The sequence below is a fragment of the Diceros bicornis genome, chromosome 5 (assembly GCF_020826845.1).
Source record: "Diceros bicornis minor isolate mBicDic1 chromosome 5, mDicBic1.mat.cur, whole genome shotgun sequence".
Lineage (NCBI taxonomy): Eukaryota > Metazoa > Chordata > Mammalia > Perissodactyla > Rhinocerotidae > Diceros > Diceros bicornis.
In genome coordinates, this window is record NC_080744.1 from 70996460 (window position 1) to 71018002 (window position 21543).

General features: G+C 43.8%; 1 protein-coding gene across 3 annotated transcripts in view; it reads left to right on the forward strand.

Annotated features, from left to right (window-relative positions):
• The window catches only part of TBC1D2B (TBC1 domain family member 2B), a 91054-nt gene that overhangs the window by 26165 nt on the left and 43346 nt on the right, over window positions 1–21543 (forward strand). For all 3 annotated transcript variants that reach the window (XM_058542195.1, XM_058542196.1, XM_058542197.1), the window contains one exon: window positions 4372–4537. In XM_058542195.1, coding sequence (XP_058398178.1) covers window positions 4372–4537 — 166 coding nt within the window. The remainder of the gene's footprint in view (window positions 1–4371; window positions 4538–21543) is intronic.

Here is a 21543-nt window from a genome sequence, read left to right on the forward strand (position 1 = left end):
GGTGGAAGGCAGACTCGGCCTTGGCAAAGCCACAGGAGTTCCACGTAATCATTTATTGTTACGATCCTGGAAAGTGATCAAAGAAGCTGTGCTTTTATGTGATCCCATTTGTAAAATACTGCAGAATGCCATGTGTTGTTTTAAAGTACAAGTCACGGTAATTGCCAGCATTGTATCTGAGAGGCAGCATGATCTAGTAGAGAAAGCTTAGGAGACCTTGGGCACACTATTTCCCCATCTGTGAACAAGATGCTGTATGAGGGTCCTTCTGGCTTGAAGGTTCTGTGATTCCTAAAGTCGGTGTGACAAGGAGCGTGAGTATGAGAGGGAGGGCGGAAGGAGATGATGAGCAGGGTTAGATTCCAGCGATATCTGGGAGGAACCTCCTGGAGAAGATCTGAGAGGAGACTGTCCAGAACAGGCTGGGGTTTGGTGCCAGTGCAGACATGCTGAGCCTGGCTCTGGGTGGGATCTGGTGCAGGTGAACGCAAGGGGTTGATGTTGCTGTGGAGGAGGTGGGGGGAACTGAGCCTGATCTTGGGAGAGCAGAGAGGTGTGATGGGAAGAGAGGGAAGCCATGGAGTTGGGTGCGTACCTCCTACCCCTAATTCAGGGGGTCTCTCAGAGTTGGCAGGAGAGAGGGAAGTCAGGAGGGACGATGATTAAAATACTGCAGGGGCCTCTCCTGCCTCCTGCTCGATTTCCTCCACTTGCGGACGGCCCTTCCTGCTGTACTGTGTTAGTGGATTTCCATTTTTTATTTATTCATTTATCCACTTATTGAATCCTTCATATTAAGTCCCTCCTCTATGCTTGGTGTTGGGTATGCAGCTGTTAGGAAATCAGACTGGGGTCCGTTTCTCACAAGATGTATGTCCTTGGTGGGGGATGGGAGAGAGCAGATGGACAAGTAACTAACTAGACACATGTGCTGGCCTGCCCTGGGGCCTCTCAGAACCGGGTGGCTTGCCACCTCTCCTTTTTGGTGCTTAGATGCACACTATGCCCTCACTTGGAAGATATCTCTACTGCTCCTGACCGCTGCTCACGATCTGGATTAAAATTCGCTTTGATAAAGAAAAGAAAGCTTTTTCAGATTAACCACACTCTGTCTTCCTCCAGCTCCCTCCCACTGGTGACTTCCAGGCTCGCTTTCACAGTGGTCTTGGACATGCGTGGGAACAGCCTTCTCCCAGTGCCCTTTTGTCCTTCCTCGCACGACACTGGTCCTGGGTTTGGTTTCCTGGGAATTCTCTGCAGCACTCAGCTCTGCTCTCTGCAGAGGGCCTGGGCCTGACTGAGGCAGCACGAGAGGAGGGGGAAGATGCACCAAGGCTGGCAGATGTGAGACGAGCCTCCCGTGTGGGTCCTGTCTGTTAGAACGCCGTCCAGGGGGAAGAGCCCGTGGAGCTCTGGGAAGCTGAGACTGGCCCCAGGCCACGCTGGAACTGAGAGGCTGCACTGGAATCATGACCTAGGAAATATAAAACTTCTAGTCTAAGACTCACTCAGAGTTGTTGTTTAGGCTGAAAATGTTTAAAAAAAACAGAGAAGGTCTAAACACCAGAATCCTTCCCGACTTTCTCTCCCCACTGAAGCTGCAAGATAAAGTACATGTTTGTGATCCAGTCCATCCTCTTGAAGACCTCAAGGAAATATTGCCGTGTCCTAGTTTGCATCCTTCTTGAGGCAGTTCCCTGAATGCTAATGTTAGGACATGTATTGAGGAGAAGCCAGCAGCTCCGCTTTTAATTAAGTAAATCTCACGTGGTCTCTTAAAAACCAAAAACCAGACAAAAATAACAATAATATCCAAAACTGGGAAATAGCTTCTTTTTCGCGTCACAGGATTACTTTTAGAAATGGTCTGTTTCGCCACCATCCTCCCTGGCCTCCAGTCCCTTTTCTCTACCCCACCCCCAGGGCCTCAAGTTCCTCAGGAAGCGTTTCCCGTGTGGGCCGAGGGTGCTGCAAGGTCTGGGGTTTTGTTGGTTGTAGGCACTGCCTTTGCCACACAAGAGCACTTGACAGTCTGCGCCCGCAGAGGGGCTGCTCCTCACCTTCCCGCCAGCCGCGCAGGAAGGAGAGGCCGGCCTCAGCTCCTTACAGTGCCTGTATTCGTTTCCTGGCTTGGCTTAGGATTGTAGCGCTTTGCCTCTGAGGGTCTGCGAAAGCCCAGCCGTTGGGAAGCTGTGTGTCAGTTTTCTCTTTCTCTGAATAAAGGAGGTCAAGCCTCCTCCTCGCCCATTGACTGAGGCACGCACTCCAAATGTGGGGTGCCACCTCTGACAGGTACAGTCACTGCACCTGCTTGTGATGTTTGTCTACCACAGGAGCAGGTGACTGCGTTTAGCCCTGGCTCTGGGCTTTCGTGTGCTGACAAATAACCTAGGTAGAGGACCTATTAGTGATATTTGAACTTTTTTTTTGTTTATTGGAGCTCCTTTTACAAATGAAATCTTAAGGGGAACTCCAGTATATAAAAGAGGAACTGCTGTGGTTGAATCTGAGGGTGAGACCCCTTCTTCCTCTCCCTCTAATAGTCCCCAGGCATCTCCTGGAACCCTAAGGCTCAGAGGAAGGGTGTGGATACCAGGGACTCGATGCGTCCTGCGATGTTCTAAGGTCACAAGGCTCCCAGCTGCAGAGCTGGGGCTTCTTGCCCCAAGGGGCCAGCCCCCTTTCCGGGACCCCAGGGCTGCCTCACTAGCTTGTACCTTGACGTTTTACTATTTTGTCTCTCTTAGATGTGATCTAAGAGCAACAGCTCTGTCTCATCGTTGTTGTACCCTTAGCACCTAGTGCTTAGTACATGAGAGTTGTTTGAACCAAGAATTGAGAATCTGTGGTGGTTCGCAACTTTTGGCCTTCTTGGCTCAAGCTTGTAATCCATTACCAAGCCCATAATTATTCTGTCTCCCGAACACCCTCTTGCTTTTCCTACTAAGAACCCTACTGTAAGCCAGGTGTTGACTCTCCTGGCCAGAGCCAGATTCTCGTGGTAGATACACAGCAGTCACTTCTTCATGTCGCACTCAGGATGCTTTTCTGGTGTGTTCTCAGAGCCCTTCTCACACTGACCATGGTCAGGCAGTTAGTGACCTGCCTGCCAAGTGCAAGCCCATCGTAAGGTGTTCTCCTTTGAGACATTGATTCCCAAGGGCCCCTGTGGCCCAGGATGCCCTGTGCTGTGCTTCTTCCACCAGCTCTCAGTGACCTTCCCACAGACCTGTCCTAGGTGACTCAGGTCGTGTGCTTGTCTGATTAGCAAGTAATTTTTTCTTGGATATCGGTATTCAGCAGTTCCATTCTGATTTTATTTTCACAGAAAGAGTGATGCTTGATATTGCCAATGTAGAGGTGCTTTAATAAAGGGAAGTGTAGATCAAATTGATTATTGTGAAGCAATGTTAAATTCTGTTTGCAAACATGCCCTATTCTCAGAGGGATTTATATCATTTGGAAGAATACAGAGTATTTGTAGTTGGATACATTTTTGTCAAAACTTTAAAAAAGTAAGTTTTTTATGGGAAATTTTAAACATATGCAAAGAGAGAAGAACATAATATCACCCCCATGTTTATTAGGTAGTTTCAACAATTATTTCATGACCCATCTTGTTTCAGTGATACCCCTCCCTACTTTATTTTATTTTGAAGCAAATGACATGTTATTTGAAGCAAATATTATTTATTTGTTAAATAACAAAATATTTCTATTTGAAGCAAATCCTGGGCATCATATCATTTCAACCTTAAATATTTCAAAAACTTACATTTTAAAGATATTATAGTCTGAAATTTGGTTATGCTTTAGCATTGGTACATTTGCCTGTGAATTTACTGAACTACTATTCTGTGATATGCAAACTTATTTTTTCAGTGTCACTATTTGCACTAATTAGCAAATATGTATATATTTGTATGCCCCCCACTTTCTTAGAGAAAAGGAGGTGTAGTGTAATCTGATCTGCAGTTTGCTTTTTTTTTTACCTAACAGTTTATCCTGGAAATTGTTCCATATCAGTACCGGTGAGTGGACCTTGATCACAGCTTTATGCCAGGTCTCTCGATCTACGGGACAGTGGAGGAGAGCCCTAGCCTCTCCTTTCCCTGGACCGCCGCTGTTAACACTTGGTGGTTTGAAGCATATCACAACCTTCTTTTGAGAAACATGGATCTGCTTTAGATGAAAGTGGTTGCAGAACACTGAAGCCACCTACAGATTATATTCTTTTGTAGTACACATTAAAAATATGCTGTAATATATATAGTATAGATTTTTATATAGTATGTCAAGTCTGTTTTATGTGAGACATCAAGTTCTGTGTGGAAGCTTTGAGTAACTGACGTTTGTTTGCCTTTCTTTCAGATTTAATTTACCCACAACCAAATGCTTCTGCAGAAAAAGCCAGAAATGTCCTAGCAGTGGAAACTGTCCCTGGAGAGCTGGTGGGAGAACAAGCTGCAAGTCAGCCAGCCCCAGGGCATCCAAATTCCATTAATTTCTCTTTGAAACAGTGGGGCACTGAGCTCAAGTGAGTCTTTGGAAAGCAGAAACTGAAAATGGATTATTTCTGATAATATATGTTATAGTTTTATATATGAAATTATAAAACTGCCTTACAGTGGTTAAGGTCTTTTGTTGCTTGCAGGGTGCTTTCACATACTTCAGTGGTTTTTTTTAGCTTGTATAGAGTACCTGTTATGTGCCTGATACTTTGCCAGACACTTGCACGCTCATGGTTTAATTTAATTGCTCCACTCTGTGAGGTAGGTCATATGGTTGACATTTTACAGAAACAGAAGCTGGCTCAGGAAGAGTCCTTGTCTAAGGTCACAAGGCTCCAAGGCTGCAGAGCTGAGGCTTCTTGCCCCAAGGGGCCAGCCCCCTTTCCAGGACCCCAGGGCTGCCTCAGGTGCTTTGCTCTGCATTTCTGTCCTCTGGTTGTGCATGGGCTCATGAGAGGTGGGTTTGTTTTTGTTTTTGTTTTTAAGAAATGCTTTATTGAGATGTAATTCACATACCATACAGTTCACCCGTTTAAAATGTACAGTTCAGTGGTTGTTAGTATATACACCGAGTTGGACAACCATCACCACAATCAATTTTAGAAGAAACCCCAGTACCTGTTAGCAATTGCTTCCCATTTCCCCTGAACTCCCACCTCTCCAGCCCTCTGCAACCGCTAATCTACTTTCTGTCTCTATGGATTTGCCTGTTCTGGACATTTCATATAAATGGCGTCATACAATATGAGACCTTTTTGTGTCTGGCTTCTTTGACTTAGCATAATGTTTTCAAGGTTCTTCCGTGTTGCAGCATGTATCAATGCTTCATTTCTTTTTATTGCTGAATAACACTCCATGGTATGGGTATACCACATTTTGTTTATCCATTCTTCCGTGGATGGACATTTAGGCTGTTTCTACTTTTTGGCTATTATGAATAATGCTGCTATGAACACTCATGTACAAGTTTTTTGTGTGAACATATGTTTTCATTTCTTTTGGGTATGTACCTAGGAGTGGAATTGCTGGCTCATATAGTAACTCTGTGTTTAACCTTTTGAGGAGCTACTTAACTGTTTTTCAGAAGGCTGCACCATTTTACATTCTCACCAGCAGTGTATGAAGGTTACATTTCCTCCACATCCTTTCCAACGCTTATTATCTGACTTTTTGATCCTTGCCATCCTAGTGGGTGTGAAATGGTATCTTGTGGTTTTGATTTGCATTTCCCTAATGACTAATGATGTTGAGCAACTTTTCTTGTGCTTATTGGCCATTTGTATATTTTCTTTGGAGAGACATCTATTTAGATCCTTTGTCTATTTTTTAATTGCATTGTCTTTTTTTTTAAAGACTATTTTTTTAGAGCCATTTTCAGTTTACAATAAAATTGAGATGAGGGTACAGAGATTTCCCGTATACCCCCTGCCCCACACATGCATATCATCCCCCCCCATTATCAACATCATTCTTCAGAATGGTACATTTTTTTTTACCAAGGATGAATCTACACTGACACATCATTATCACCCAAAGTGCATGGTTTACCTTAGGGTTCACTCTTGGTGTTGTACATTCTGTGGGTTTGGACAAACATATAATGACATATATCTATCATTATTATATCATACAGAGTATTTTCATTGCCCTAAAAATCCTCTGTGCTCTGCCTGTTTATCTCATTCCCATCCCTACCTCTGGCAACCACTGATCGTTTTAGTTATTGTTGAGGAAGACTAGCTCTGAGCTAACATCCATTGCCAATCTTCCTCTTTTTGCTGAGGAAGATTGGCCCTGGGCTAATATCCGTGTCCATCTTTCTCAGCTTTATATGTGGGATGCGTGCCACAGCATGGCTTGACAAGCGGTGTGCAGGTCCTCACCTGGGATCTGAACTCCCGAACCCTGGGCCACCAAAGCAGAGCACGTGAACTTAACCACTAGGCTACTGGGCCGGCCCCTCAAGGGGCCACTGATCTTTTATTGCCTCCATAGTTCTGCCTTTTCCAAAATTCCATATAGTTGGAATCATACAGTATATAACCTTCTCAGATTGGTTTCTTTCACTTAGTAATATGCATTTAAGTTTCCTCCATCTTTTTTTTTCTCCATATCTTTTCATGGCTTAATAGCTAATTTTTTTTAGTGTTGAATAATTTTTTATGCCTGAATGTACCACAGTTTATTTATCCATGCACCTATTGAAGGATATCTTGATTGCTTCCAAGTTTTGGCAATTATGAATAAAACTGCTATAAACATCTGTGTGCAGGTTTTATGTGGACATAAGTTTTCACCTCCTTTGGGTAAATACTAAGGAGCATGATTGCTGGATCATATGGTAAGAGTATGTTTAGTTTTGTAAGAAATCACCAAACTGTCTTCGCACCAGCAGTGAATGAGAATTCCTGCTGCTCTACATCCTCACCAGCATTTCATGTTGTCAGTCTTCCAGATTTTGGCCATTCTAATAGGTGTGGAGTGGTATCTCATTGTGGTTTTAATTTGCATTTCCCTGATGACATACAATGTGAAGCTTTTTTTTTTTTTTTTTGTGAGGAAGATCAGCCCTGAGCTAATATCCGTGCCAATCCTCCTCTTTTTGCTGAGGAAGACTGGCCCTGAGCTAACATCCGCACCGATCTTCCTCCACTTTATGTGGGATGCCGCCACAGCATGGCCTGATGAGTGACATGGTGCGTCAGTGCGCGCCCAGGATCCGAACCTGGGCCGCCAGGAGCAGAATGTGTGCACTTAACCGCTATGCCACGGCCCGTGAAGCATTTTTCATATTATTATTTGCCATTTCTATATCTTCTTTGGTGAGGTGTCTGTTACGGTTTTTGGCCATGTTTTAATTGTGTTGTTTGTTTTCTTATTACTGAGTTTTAAGAGTTTTTTGTATATTTTGTATAACAGTCCTTTATTACGTGTGTCTTTTGCAGATATTTTTTCCCAGTCTATGGCTTGTTGTCTAGTCTCTTGATTTGTCTTTTGCAGAGCAAAAATTTTTAATTTTAAGGAAGTCCAGCTTACCAGTTACTTTTTCATAGAGCATGTCTTTGGTATTGTATTTAAAAAGGCATCACGATACCCAAGTCATGTAGGTTTTCTCCTATTTTATCTTCTAGGATATTTATAGTTTTGCATTTTACGTTTAGGTCTATGATCCATTTTTTGTGAAGGGTGTAAGGTCTGTGTCTAGATTCATTTTTCTGCACGTGGATGTCCAGTTGTTCCAGCACCATTTGTTGAAACAACTCTCTTTGCTCCATTGTATTGCCTTTGCTCCTTTGTCAGAAATCAGTTGAGTATATTTATGTGGGTCTATTTCTGAGCTCTCTATTCTGTTTCATTTATATATTTGTCTCTTCTTTTCACCAATACCACACTGTCTTGATTACTGTAGCTGTATAGAAAGTCTTGAAGTTGGGTAATGTCAGTCCTGCAACTTTGTTCTCCTTGAGTATTATGTTGGCTATTTGGGGTCTTTTGCCTCTGCATATAAACTTAACATCATTGTGTTGATATTCACAAAATAACTTGCTGGGATTTTGATTGAGATTGCATTGAATCTGTAGATCAAGTTGGGAAGAACTAACATCCTGACAATATTGAGTCTTCCTATCCATGAATGTGGACTATCTCGCCATTTTTTTTTTTTTTTTTTTTTTGTGAGGGAGATCAGCCCTGAGCTAACATCCGTGCTAATCCTCCTCTTTTTGCTGAGGAAGACCGGCTCTGAGCTAACATCTATTGCTAGTCCTCCTCCTTTTTTTCCTTCCCCAAAGCCCCAGTAGATAGTTGTATGTCATAGTTGCATATCCTTCTAGTTGCTGTTTGTGGGATGCAGCCTCAGCATGGCCGGAGAAGCAGTGCGTCAGTGCACGCCTGGGATCCGAACCCGGCCGCCAGTAGCGGAGCGCGCACTTAACCGCTAAGCCACCGGGCCGGCCCACTATCTCTCCATTTATTTCATTCTTTTTTGATTTTTTTCATTGGAGTTTTGTAGTTTTCCTCATATAGATCTTATGTTTTTTGTTAGATTTATACTTAAGTATTTCATTTTCTTGGGTGCTAATGTAAACGATATTGTTTTTAGTTTCAAATTCCACTTGTTTATTGTTAGTATATAGGAAAACAATTGACTTTTGTATATTAACCTTGTATCCTGCAATCTTGCTATAATTGCTTATTAGTTCCAGGAGTTTTTTGGTCAATTCTTTCAGATTTTCTACGTAGATGATCATGTCATCTGCAAACAAAGAAGTTTTACATCTTTCTTCCTAATCTGTATACCTTTAATTTCCTTTTCTTGTCTTACTGCAATCATCAATGACTTCCAGTATGTTGTTGAAAAGGAGTGATGAGGAGCCGGCCTGGTGGCGTAGCGGTTAGGTGCACGCGCTCTGCTTCGGTGGCTCGGGGTTTGCAGGTTCAGATCCTGGGCGCGCACTGACACACCGCTTGTCAAGCCATGCTGTGGCTGCATCCCATATAAATTAGAGGAAGATGGGCATGGATATTCCTCAGCAAAAAGAGGAGGATTGGCATCGGATGTTAGCTCAGGGCTAATCTTCCTCACAAAAAAAAAAAAAAAGAAAAGGAGTGGTAAGAGGGGGCATCCTTGCCTTGTACCTAATCTTAGTGGGAAAGCTTTGAGTTTCTTATCATTAAGTTTGATGTTAGCTGTAGGTTTTTGTAGACAGTCTTTATCAAGTTGAGAAAGTTCCCTCTAGTGCTAGTTTATTGAGCCTTTTTATCATGAATGGATGTTGGATTTTGTGAGATGCTTTTTGTGCATCTACTGATATGATTATGTGAGTTTTCTTTTTTAGTCTGTTTATGTGATGGATTACATTAATTGATTTTTGAATGTTGAATGAGTCTTGCATATCTGAGATAAATCCCACTTGATTGTGGAGTGTAATTCTTTTTATACATTGTTGGATTTGATTTTCTAATATTTTTTGAGGATTTTTGCATCTATGTTCATGAGACATTGGTCTGTAGTTTTCTTGTAATGTCTTTGTCTGGTTTGGCATTAGGGGAATGCTGGCCTCATAGGAAGGAAGTGTGCCCTCTGCTTCTCTCTGCTGAAAGATATTATAGAGAATTAGTATAATTTCTTCCTTAAATGTTTGATGGACTTCACCAGTGAACCCATCTGGGTCTGGTGCTTTCTGTTTTGGAAGGTTATTCAGTTTCTTTAATAGACATAGATTTGTTCAGATCATCTATTTCTTTTTGTGTGAGTTTTGGCAGATTGTGTCCTTCAAGGAATTGGTCCATTTCATCAAGGTTATCAAATTTGTGAGCATAAAGTTGTTGTAGTATTCTTTAATTATCCTTTTAATTTCCATGGACTCTGTAATGATATCCCCTCTTTCATTTCTTATATTAGTAATTTGTGTCCTCTCCTTTTTGTTTCCCTTAGCCTGGCTAGAGGCTTGTGAAACTGATTGATCTTTTCAAAGAACCAGCTTTTGGTTTTATTGATTTTCTCTGTTGATTTCTTGTTTTCAATTTCATTGAGTTCTGCTCTAATTCTCATTTCTTCTCTTCTGCTTACTTTGGGTTTAATTTGCTCCACTTTTTTTAGTTTCCTGAGGTGGAAACTTAGATTATTGATTTTAGGTCTTTCTTATTTTCTAATATATATATTCAGTGCTATAAATTTTCCTCTAAGCACTGCTTTTGCTGCATCCTACAAATTTTGATATTTTCATTTAGTTCAAAATATTTTTTAATTTCTCTTGGGATTTCTTCTGTGACCCATGTGTTATTTAGAACTGTGTTGTTTAATCTCCACATATTTTGGGATTATCAATTTATCTTTCTGTTACTGATTTGTTATTGTGGTCTGAAAGCAGAGATTGTATGATTTCTATTCTTTTAAATTTGTTGAGGTATGTCTTATGGCCCAGTATGTGGTCTATCTTGGTGAATGTTCCATGTGAGCTTGAGAAAAATGTGTATTCTGCTGTTGTTGGATGAGGTAATTTATAGATGCCGATTATATCAAGATGATTGATGGTGTTGTTGAGTTCAACTACATCCTTACTGATTTTCTGCCTGCTGGATTTGTCCATTTCTGAAAGAAGGGTGTTGAAGTCCCCAACTATGATATGGAGTCATGTCTTTCTCCTTGCACTTCTATCAGTTTTTGCCTCACATAGTTTGATGCTCTGTAGTTAGGTGCATACATGAAGAATTATTATGTCTTCTTGGAGAATTGACACATTTATCATTATGTAATGCCCTACTTTATCCCTGATAACATCTTTTACTTTGAAATCTGCTCTGTGTAAAATTAATATAACTCGCCTGCTTTCATCTGATTAGTGTTGGCATGGTATATGTTTCTCCATTTACTTTTTTTTTTTTTTTTTTTTTTTAGTGAGGAAGATTAGCCCTGAGCTAACATCTGTTGCCAATCCTCCTCTTTTTGCTGAGGAAGATTGGCCCTGGGCTAACATCGGTGCCCATCTTCCTCTACTTGATGTGTGGGGCACCTGCCACAGCATGGCTTGATAAGCGGTGTGTAGGTCTGTGCCTAGGATCTGAACCTGTGAACCCCAGGCTGCCGAAGCGGAGTGCATGAACTTAACCACTACGCCACTGGGCTGACCCCAGTATTTCTCCATTTACTTTTAATCTATATGTGTCTTTATATTTAAAGTGGGTTTCTTGTAGACAACATATAGTTGGGTCATTTTTTTATCTACTCTGACAATCTCTGTCTTTTAATTGCTGCGTTTAGACCATTGACATTCAAAGTGATTATTTATATAGTTGGATTAATATCTGCCATATTCATTACTGTTTTCTATGTGTTGCCCATATTATTTGTTCCTATTTTTGTCTTCCACTCTTTTTCTGCCTTTTGTGATTTTAATTGAGCATTTATATGATTCCATTTTCTCTCCTTTCTTAGCATATCAATTATACTTTGCTTTTTGTAGTGGTTGCCCTAGAGTTTGCAGTATACATTTACAACTAATCCACGTCCACTTTCAAATAACACTATACCACTTCACAGGTAATGCGAGTACCTTATAACAGCAAAATAATCCTGATTCCTTCCTCCCCTTCCTTGTATCATTGCTGTCATTCATTTTACTTATACATAAGGCATACATAAGCATATATATACATAATATGTATACATAGCATACGTAGTTAAATACATTGTTGGTATTATTATTTTGAACAGACTGTTAATTTTGTTTTGAACAAACTGTTAACAAACAAAAATAAAGGTTTTTATTTTACTTTCACTTATTCCGTCTGATGCTTCTCCTTCCTTTATGTCAGATCTGAGTTTCTGACCTGTATTATTTTCCTTCTCTCTGAAGAACTTAACATTTCTTGGAAGGCAGGTCTACTAGCAACCAATTCCCTCAATTTTTGTTTGCCTGAGAAAAGTCTTTATTTCTCCTTTATTTCTCCTTAATTAGCCTTTGAAGGCTAATTTTGAAGGGTACAGAATTCTAGGTTGGTAGGTTTTTCTCTCACACTTTAAATATTTCACTCCACTCTCTTGCTTGCATGGTTTCTGAGAAGTCGTATGTAATTCTGATCTTTGTTCCTCTATAGATAAGGTGTATTTTTTTCCTCTGATTACTTTCAGGAGTTTTGTCTTTATCTTTGATTTTCTGTAACTTGAAAATGGTATGCTGAGGTATAGTTTTGGGGCATTTATCTTGTTTGGTGTTCTCAGCTTCCTGAAATTGTGTTTGGTATCTGACATTAATTTGGGGAAAGGATTTCTGTCATTGTTTCAAGTATTTCTTCTGTTCCTTTCTCTCTTCTCCTTCTGGTATTTCCATTACACATATCTTATACCTTTTGCAGTTGTACCACAGTCCTTGGTTATTCTGTTCTGTTTTTTTTTTTTTCCCCCAGTCTTGCTTCTCTTTGCGTTTTGGTTTCTGAGGATTCTATTGATCTGTCCTCTAGCTCAGAGATTCTTTCCTCAGCTGTATCCATTCTACTAAAAAGCCCATCAAAGGCGTTCTTCATTTCTGTTGCAGTTTTTTTTTTGTTTCCAGCACTTCTTTTTGGTTCTTTCTTATGATTTCCATCTCTGCTTACATGGTCCATCTGTGTTGTATGCTGTCTACCTTATCAATTAGAGCCCTTAGAATATTAATCATAGTTGTTTTAAATTCCTGGTCTGATAATTCCAGCATCCCTGCCATGTCTGGTTCTGATGCTTGCTTTGTCTCTTCAAACTGTGCTTTTTGCCTTTTGGTGTGCCTTGTAATTTTTTTTTTATTGAGGTCACATTAGTTCATAACATTATATAAATTTCAGGTGTACATCATTATATTTTGATTTCTGTATAGACTGCATTGTGTTCACCGATAATCTAGTTGCCATTCGTGTAATTTTTTCTTGATAGCTGGACATGATGTACTAGGTAAGAGGGACTGCTGTAAATAGGCCTTTAGTGATGTGGTGGTGAGGTGTGGGGGAGGGGAAGTGGTCTATAGTCCTGTGATTGCCTCTCAGTCTTTCAGTGAGCCTGTCCCTCTGGACTCTGAACTTCACAAGTGTTTCTCACAGGATGGCTAGAGGGGGCTGGAGTTGGGTATTTCCCCTCCCCCAGGTCATTAGGCTCTGATAATGCCCCAGCAGGTTAGGCTCTGGTTAACTAGTTTCCCCTGAAGGCAGGTCTTTTTAAGAACAGCATGCTCTGGAGTATTTAAACATGGTTCCTTTTCCCCTCTCCCTGCCAGAAGCGTGGGGAGATTTTTCTCTGATATGTACTATGGGACCGGTGGAGCTCCTGGGGGTAAATCTCACTATGTTGTGGGAGCCCCTCATGCCTGGGTCCCCTGGAGTTTTTAGCTCAGTTGTCTGCACTCAGCCTCCAGCAGCTTGTCAATTACAGTAGTTTTTCTTGCCCAGCCCTGGTTCCACTAGTGTGTCTCTGCTCCAGGAAGGTGCGTCTCCCCATGTTTGCCTGTCTCTCTCCAATCTTGGGGCAGCGATTTGCCCTGTGTCTTCCCTTCTCTTATGGATCCAAGGAGAGTTGTTTACTTTTCAGTCTGTTCAGCTTTTTACTTGTAGTTAGTACAGAGGGGCTCCTTAGATGCAGAACTGGAAATGGTGCATGTTGTCTTGTTATTATTGAGTTGTAGGAGTTCTTTGAGTGTGGAGGTGTTTTTACTATTCTTTGAAGCAATCCACTTGGTGGCCGCAGAACCTTAGTTAGGAGCCTCAGCTTAGATTAGATGATGAGCATTAGTAGGAAGGCTGTAGTGGCCATGCATTGTGGGACTTGGAAACCTCTTTGCTCTCCTGTATGGCCCAGTGCAGTGGTCAGTATGCAGTTGGCCAGCTGAGCTCCAGAGGTGGTCCCCTGGGTTTTCAGGGTGGGAGTAGGGTGGCCATAGAAACTACCACACATACAGGGACACGCTGTTTCAGAAAGTGGCCTCTTTCTCTTTTGTACTTTTATGGTTGAATTCAGATTAACAAAGAAATCAATTCTCTGTGTTGTCAGTTCTTAAGATGAGGCCTAGGTTTATACTGAAACTGAATAGGATGTGGCAGTGCTACCCAGACCTCAGGGTAGCCCTCGTGAGGGAGATTCCTCATGAGGAATCCTACAGCACTGGGTTGGGCCCTGGCTGCCCCCCTCCCGGCTTGTTGCAGCAATCCCACTCTCCTGGTCCTGCTCACTCCCATCCATCCATGTTCTGCTCTTCTCTCATCTCCAGACAGTTCTGCTGCTGTCGTCACCCCACATCAGAAGCGTCACTGATACTCCTCAGCCTGCGGGGTCAGCTCCAAGCTCCTTGGTCTGACATCTGAGGTTCTCTACAGTCTGACTTGAGTCTCTTCCTTGAGCAGCTGTTTCCCCATAGTCTCGCTCCCTGAGCCAGTGTGTTCCCACCATTCTGCACCTTGCTTTTCACCCAGGACCTTCACCCCCAGTGTGCCCTGCCTTGTCTGATTCAGTTCCACTCGTCTGCCAGCACCCAGAGGACGATGCCAGGGAGGAGGCGAGGTGGGGCTGCCTCCCCAGGGTCCTGCAACTCGAGCAGCATTGCTTTCATCGGCTTCATCCCGTCAGGCTTCTCCTTAACGAAGGGGTGCTGTGCTCCTAAAATCTTAGAAAGCCACCGAGAAGCTGTCCCTTCATTTGACAGGCTAGAAAGTTGAGGCTTAGAGAGGTAAGGTGACTTGCTCAAGGGACACAGCGAGTGTGTGGAGAGCTGAAAGGCACCCAGGTCCCTTGATTGGAGCCCATTGTTCCTTCTACCTTTCATCAAAAGAACATATTTGGGAAACTATTGATTTGCCATATTTTCATACCTAACTAGTCTCGTCTGCCCTTAATGTTAAATAACGAGACGAGAGGGAAATAGGCCTGTAACATTGGGTGCTTTCGTTGTCCTTGAGCTTGGGGTGATCAGGGTGCATCCTCCCTAGGAAAGTGAGCACATGGCATTTTTGTTTGTAACTACTGACAGAGTACATTCAGGGTTAAATGTCGCTAGGATTATCTTCTATCAACTGTGCCTTCACCGTGTGGTGTAGTGATTAAGAGCCAGACAGCCTGAGTTCAGTGCCCAGCTCTGCAACTTAGTAGCTGGGTAACTTGGGTAAGTTACTTAACATTGTGTGCCTCCGTTTCCCGTTTGTAAAATGGGGATTATAAGAGAAGATTAACATGGCGATGATGAGTTAATGTGGATAAACTGCTTTGAGCAGCACCTGACACTCAGTAAGTACTACTTCAGGGCGCCCTGTGCCCCTGCTCCCACCAGCCAGCCACAAACTCACCAAGAGTCAGCTGGGTTTGTTCCTGACTAGTTAATGCTTGTTGTACTTGTTATTGTAGTTATGTAATTCAGTGAAATAGTAAATCTGTAACTTATAAAAAGGAATTGTTTTTCCCATGAAAAAGAACTTGAACTCTTGGGGAAATTTTGGTAAGGTGAGTCACTAAAAAGTTGCTGTCAGGATGTGGGTGACACAGTTGTGAAAGATCGGAGAAAAAAAGTGTTAAAACCTGTAAAGATTCTATACTTAGATTGTTCTGCAACTGTAAGTTGCTGTTCTACTTTTTAAAAAGAAGCAAAACAAATTTGGAAAGTTAGACGATGTCTCATGGATGTGATTTATCCAAGAAACATAACAGGGAAGTGGGGTCAGTAGCCCCAGACACGAGGAAGAGGCCTCGGCTGGCCTATGTCAGGAGACTGGCAAGTCAGCACCCAGTCATGTATGCCTCTCTAGGTGCATGTATTTGTTTTAAGTTGCTTTTAAATGGTTTCCTGCTCTAACCAATTTTTTCATTAACCTGCCAACAGTCCAGATCACTTCAGATGAAAGAATTAGATCTCCTGTGAAATTCTGGCCAGTCCATGTGTGTAAGTGTGCATGCTCAGGGGCGGGAATGTGAGTGTGTGAGCAAGAGTGGGAAAGCACATGCCTGAGAACCTGGTGAGTGTGTGCCCTGGAGCCCGTGCAGCGTTTGAGCAAGACGGTGTGCATGGGAGGTGTGCTTAGGCTGCAGCCATACTGCAGGTTATGTGACCGCAGTGAGCAGGGCTCTGTGGCTCTGTGGGCCTGGACTGTGAGTCCATCGCTGGTGCTGAGCTGTGTCTGATGTGTGACCAGCAGCTCCCAGGTCTAGCCCTCCCTGTGTTCAGGAATGGGGTCACCCTGTGGCTACTGCTCTTTGCAGTCAGCCTAGGTTTTGGAATCGCAGCTCTGCTACTCATTAGCTCTCTGTTGTTGAACCACTTACTTAACTTCTCTGAGCTTTATATTCTCCACTGGTATACTGGTGTGTGTTGGTGGCGGGGGTGTGGGGTGAGCGTGAGGTTATAAATAAGAGCTGCCCGGCTTAGTGTCTGGCTCGTTGTAAGCGCTCAGTAAATGGTAGTTACACGATCCAGTCCTGCTGCTGCTCCTGCCTCCACTGAGCCAGTAAGTGGAGTGGATCGTCACTTCTTTATCCGTCAGGTGCCTTTCTCCAAAGCAGGTGTGAAGACCGAACTGGCTGGGCTGGTGTGCTTATCCTGCCAGGCTTGCGTCTGAGAGCTGTTCTGCTGGCTCTGTAGCTGGCCCTGCTCTGACCCTTGTTTTTTCTTCCCTCTTGACCCCTTAGCTCTGGTAGGAATAGTTATTTGTGTACATGCCTGGTGTTCCCAGGAGACTGTTAGGACCATGCCTGGTGGCTCATCTCTTCAGCCCCAGTTTGTAGCAGAGAGCCTGGCCCAGTCTGAAGCAGGTACCCAGATGTTTGGTGAATTTGGAGAAGTCGTTCATGCCCAGTAGCTGTAACGTGGTATTTGTGGTTTTCCTTGTTATAAGGCATAGCTCTGTCTATGCCAAGAAAGACGAGGAATTTACTCAACGTGCTGCTGCCCCACACTGATGTTTTAGAAGCCAAGCCTCCTGGAGAGGGAAGCATGAAGGAAGGTGACCTGCTTCTGGGCCTGTGGAGTTTTGGTGATGCCGAAAGTTGGCCAGGCTGTCTGTGCCTTGCTGGCATTAGCGCCCACTCTTCTCTGACAGCTCCTTGGGGAGCGTGAGATTGTGTTCAGCAGTTCTGTCCCAGCAGTCCCCTTGATCTCGACTCTGTCAGCATACTTCCAGGGGCCACTGTTGCATGACACTGCTTCATGCAAATCACTGCAGTCATGAGAAGCGACAACTTGGCTTATAGACTCGGATGCCTTTAACCCTGGCAAGAATGCGTAGTCATCTGACTCAACACGAGAAACTGAGGCTCAGAAGAACTTAGGTCCCTTGTCCAGGGCCCCCAAGGGAGCGATTGGCCTACGTCTCCTGTTGTATTTAGAGTTGGGGCCTGGGAAGGGAGACCTGTCTGCATCCTCTGCCAGTCCTGGGCCCAGCTGTTGCAGGGACCCTCCTCTCAGGGACCTGAATCAATTCATTTCACTACCTCCACCCTTTCAGAGGCTTCTCATTGCCTTAGGCTGAAGGCTGTGCTGCTAAACATGGTCTTCGAGGTCCAATAGGCTCATCTCATTTGTTGCAGGCCTGCTTGGCTTCTTTCCGTTCTTTACGTGCACTGTCTTCCCTACAGGCCCCTGCCTCAGGCTGTCCCTTTGCTAGGAGGCTCTGTCTTCTCCTGGTTACTCCTGGTCACCTTTCAGGGAGCCTTGTTCCACCCACCCCTCACCCCTGTGCTTCTCCTTCACAGCCCTTATTGCACTTGTAATTATTGTACTTCTTTGAGTACTTTGTGGGCCACCTCCCTTGCAAGATTGGGAGCTCCACGAGGGCAGGGACCTTGTCTGTCTTGGCCGAGTGTCTCCCCAGCACCTCTCACGGGGCCTGGCGTGTGGTGGGTGTCCAAAACCCAGGTGAGGAGCGAATGATGAATCAAGGACTCAGTACCCTCCCAGGGGCAGAAACACTCTCTGCCTCTGCTGCTTGGCGCCTGTCTGTCCTCTGCCTATACACAGTGTGGGTGGTACTGTCCGCACCCATCTGCATGTGTCATGCTCTCTTCCCTGCCGGGGGCCATAGTTCCTCTCGGTACCGTCTGGCCTCCTGGGAAGGGGGTTACCTTCTAACACAGTGTTGTTCACCTTTTGACTGGGAACCCAGAGCAAATAATACACATTCGTATATAAATGTGTACTGTTTATAAGCACATAAAACTGAAACAGAAATTTCTTAAAATATTCACTGTTACATCTAGTAAAGCTAGGTACTACTTTCTCTTCCATTGTATTAAATTCTCATCATGACCCTCAAAATTGATTTCATGACTCCTTAATTTGATTTCATGGCCCGCTAATGGGTCGCCACCCACAGTTTGAGAAGCACTGCCCTGGCTGTGTAAGCTGGTGCTCCCTCCTCGTCACCTTTGCATCCTCCTCTCCTCCCTCCACTGTCTCCACTGTGGGTCGGGTGCTAGGAGTGTTCCCTTGGATAAGAGGTGGTTCCTCCCTGCCTTCGAGGTGCTTACAGTCCTCAGGGAAGACAGGCAGGTAAGGAGTCCATCTGTCACAAGGCACCACGTGGTGCACTTGAGGGCTAAACCCAGCATGGCACTGCCTCCCTGGGCGCAGCAAGAGGTGGGAGCGGGGGAGGAGGTTGGTGAGGGAAGGCTCTGCGGTGAAGGCAGTTTTGACTTAGGACTTGAAGGATGTTGAGGCACCTGCCAAAGGGTGCATGTGCAAAGACTCGCCTGTGCAAAGGTATGGAAGCCAGAACGGGGTTTCCTGAGTTCACAAGTTCATGTGCCAGGAGCTTAGAGCAGTGAGTGGAGGTGATGATAGAAGAGGAGCTGAAGAGCCAGGGAAGCCCAGCGTGAAGGGGTAGCGTAGTCTCCTTTGGGCAGTGGGGAACCTGTAGAGCTGATCTGCCTGAAAGTTCTGTGGTAAGAGTATTTTTACTTTGATGCTTGTTTTTTTTTGAGGCAGTGCACATTCTATTAGGTGTTTCCTCTAATGTCTTCAGAATTGGAAGGATAGTGTATTCATCTGTCCATCCTAAACATATAGGATATTTTGGAGAGGGCCTCTGACAGCACTACTGTCCCAGGTCATTATATCAGCAGTAAATATATTTTAACTTTAGACGTGATGTTCCAAACTCTAATGCCTGCTGAAGTTTGGCCTCTAACAAAAAGAGTCTCTCAAAGTCCGTGGTTTGAAGGGCAGTAGCTTATTGGAGAGTGATTGTATTCATTTGCTCTGGCTGCTATAACAAATGAGCATCAACTTGGTGGCTTAAAATAACACAAATTCATTCTCTTACCGTGTTAGAGGCCAGAAACCCAAAATCAGTCTCACTGGGCTAAAGGCAAGGTGTCGGCAGGGCTGATTCCTTCTGGAAGCTCCAGGGAGATCCGTTCCTGGTCGCTGCCAGCACTCCTCGGCCTGGAGCACCATCACTCTAATCCCTGCTTCCCTGGTCACATTGCCTGCTCCTCTTCTCTGGTGAAATCTGTCTCTGCCTCCCTCTTAGAAGGACACTTGTGATGACGTCTAGGGCCCACTCAGATAAACCAGGATGATCTCCCCATCTCAAGATCCTTGATTTAATCACACCTACAAGTCCCTTTTGGTTATTTCTACTTTTCTGACATTTCAAATAACATTTTCCTGATAGCTTTGTACATACATTTCTGTGTCCTTGTGAGAATATACCCAAAAGAATTGATTTGTAGAAGAGGAAACACCACATCGTGTTTATGGGATAGCTATTGCCCATCAGAGGGGCCCCCCACTTTTTTGTTTCCCTTATGGGGCTTGTAGTTGGGAGAGAGGGAGCTGATGGTGGCCTGCTTTCCTCCTGCCCCTGTCTTCCCACCACTGACAGGGTGGTGGCAGAACCCCAAAACTGGGCTGTGCAGGTAGTTTGTGGAGCTGTGAGCTCTGGAGGGATTTGATGGGGCATTTCCCAGCAGTTCTGTCAACTTCTAAAATTCTAGCTGATTATCAGAATTCAAATGACTGTTGAATAAATTATCACAGTTTTAGTGAGAAATCGATCTGAAATATGTAAACTTGGAAACAGAGGTTTTCTTGTTAATTATATAGATTGCTGGTGTTCATTTAAAAAAGTTAAGGCTGAGCACTGCAGCCGTCAAGGTGCCTTTGGCTGCCTGGTGGCCCCTGACTTTCCATTTCAGATCAGAGTAGCTGAGTGTTTATTGAACAAAACAGCAGGCACCTAGCTCGGTGCCTGGGAGGACACAAAAGGCCCTCGAGAATGTTTGTCAAACAAGAGGAGGGGGAGCACTGTCCAAGAATGGCCAGGAATGTCAGCCTGGAGAAGAACCCCCATTTAAACTGGCCATGAACTCCAAGAAGAGTGCACAGGCAGGATGCTTGGTCAGTGCAGAGGCCCTGCTGGGCGGAGTGGATAGGATGAGTGCTTTTGAAGTATGTACTCTAATGACCCCCTTGCACAATCACAGAATTGGGTTTCACCACGTAAGATCTGAAACAGGGATTGGCCCTATAGTGTTTCGGCTTAAAGAGGCTTTCGATTTGAGCCTGATCCCCGTTTCTTCATTATCCCAGGCTTCGCAGGTGGTACGTCCCCCGACCAAGGCACAGTCTCTCAGCCACAGGTGAGAGCATGGCTTTTGTACCGGTGGGCGTTGAGACAGGGTGGAAAGGGTGTAACCGTGTTTCAGGGAAGGGAGGTGTGTGAAAGTTCTGCGTCATTTAAACAGCTGTTCTTTCTCCCCAGGTCATGTTTGGGTCTTCCTGCTCCCTTATTTCTTCTCCTTCCTCCGTCCACCCTTTAAGAACAGAGCAGAGTGGCACTGTTTGAAGGCTAGGGCAAATGGCCAGGAGAATTTAACTCCTCACATCAATGGTGATGGTAGTAACATGCCACATGTGAGTGAAGGCTACTCTGAGACCCTGCCGTAAGTGTATAGTGTAGTGGGCCCAGTGGTGCCAGTGCTCAGCGAAGTAACGAACAGTTGTGTCAAAGAAATGAGCAAAAGCGTGTCAAGCATTTGTGAGAGTTTTGTTTTTCTTCCTGAGCAACTATTTTGAAATAGCTTTCCCCACAATTCTATAATTTTTATAAAATCAGACTTTGCCACAACACTATCTTGCTCATTGGATTATGGTGGGGAATTGATAAGAGTCCCTCTGTGCAGTTGTCTGTGAAGATGGGAGCACAGTTGCCAGGCTCTAGAAGAGACTTGGGAAATAAATAGCACATGTAAGATGCTTTACATTGTTTATTTGCTACTCCCTCTTGGTCCCAAGTAAATAAGCTGTAAGAAAACATATATCAGGTATAAACATATAAGCAGGTGTAATTGCCAGGTTCCTGGCGACTGCTTGTTAAAACAATTAGCAAAAAGTCACTCATGCGTGTATCATGGTAGAGTGATGGAAACATAAATATTTTAAGTAATTTCGCTGCATTCTTCTAAATTTTTAAAGCACTTTAATGAAATTCAAATGAGGCCAAAAACAATCATGCTTTAAAAAACAAACATTAGGAAATGACTATTTTACATGAGGATGCCATCTGTCTGACTCATACTAGATATAAA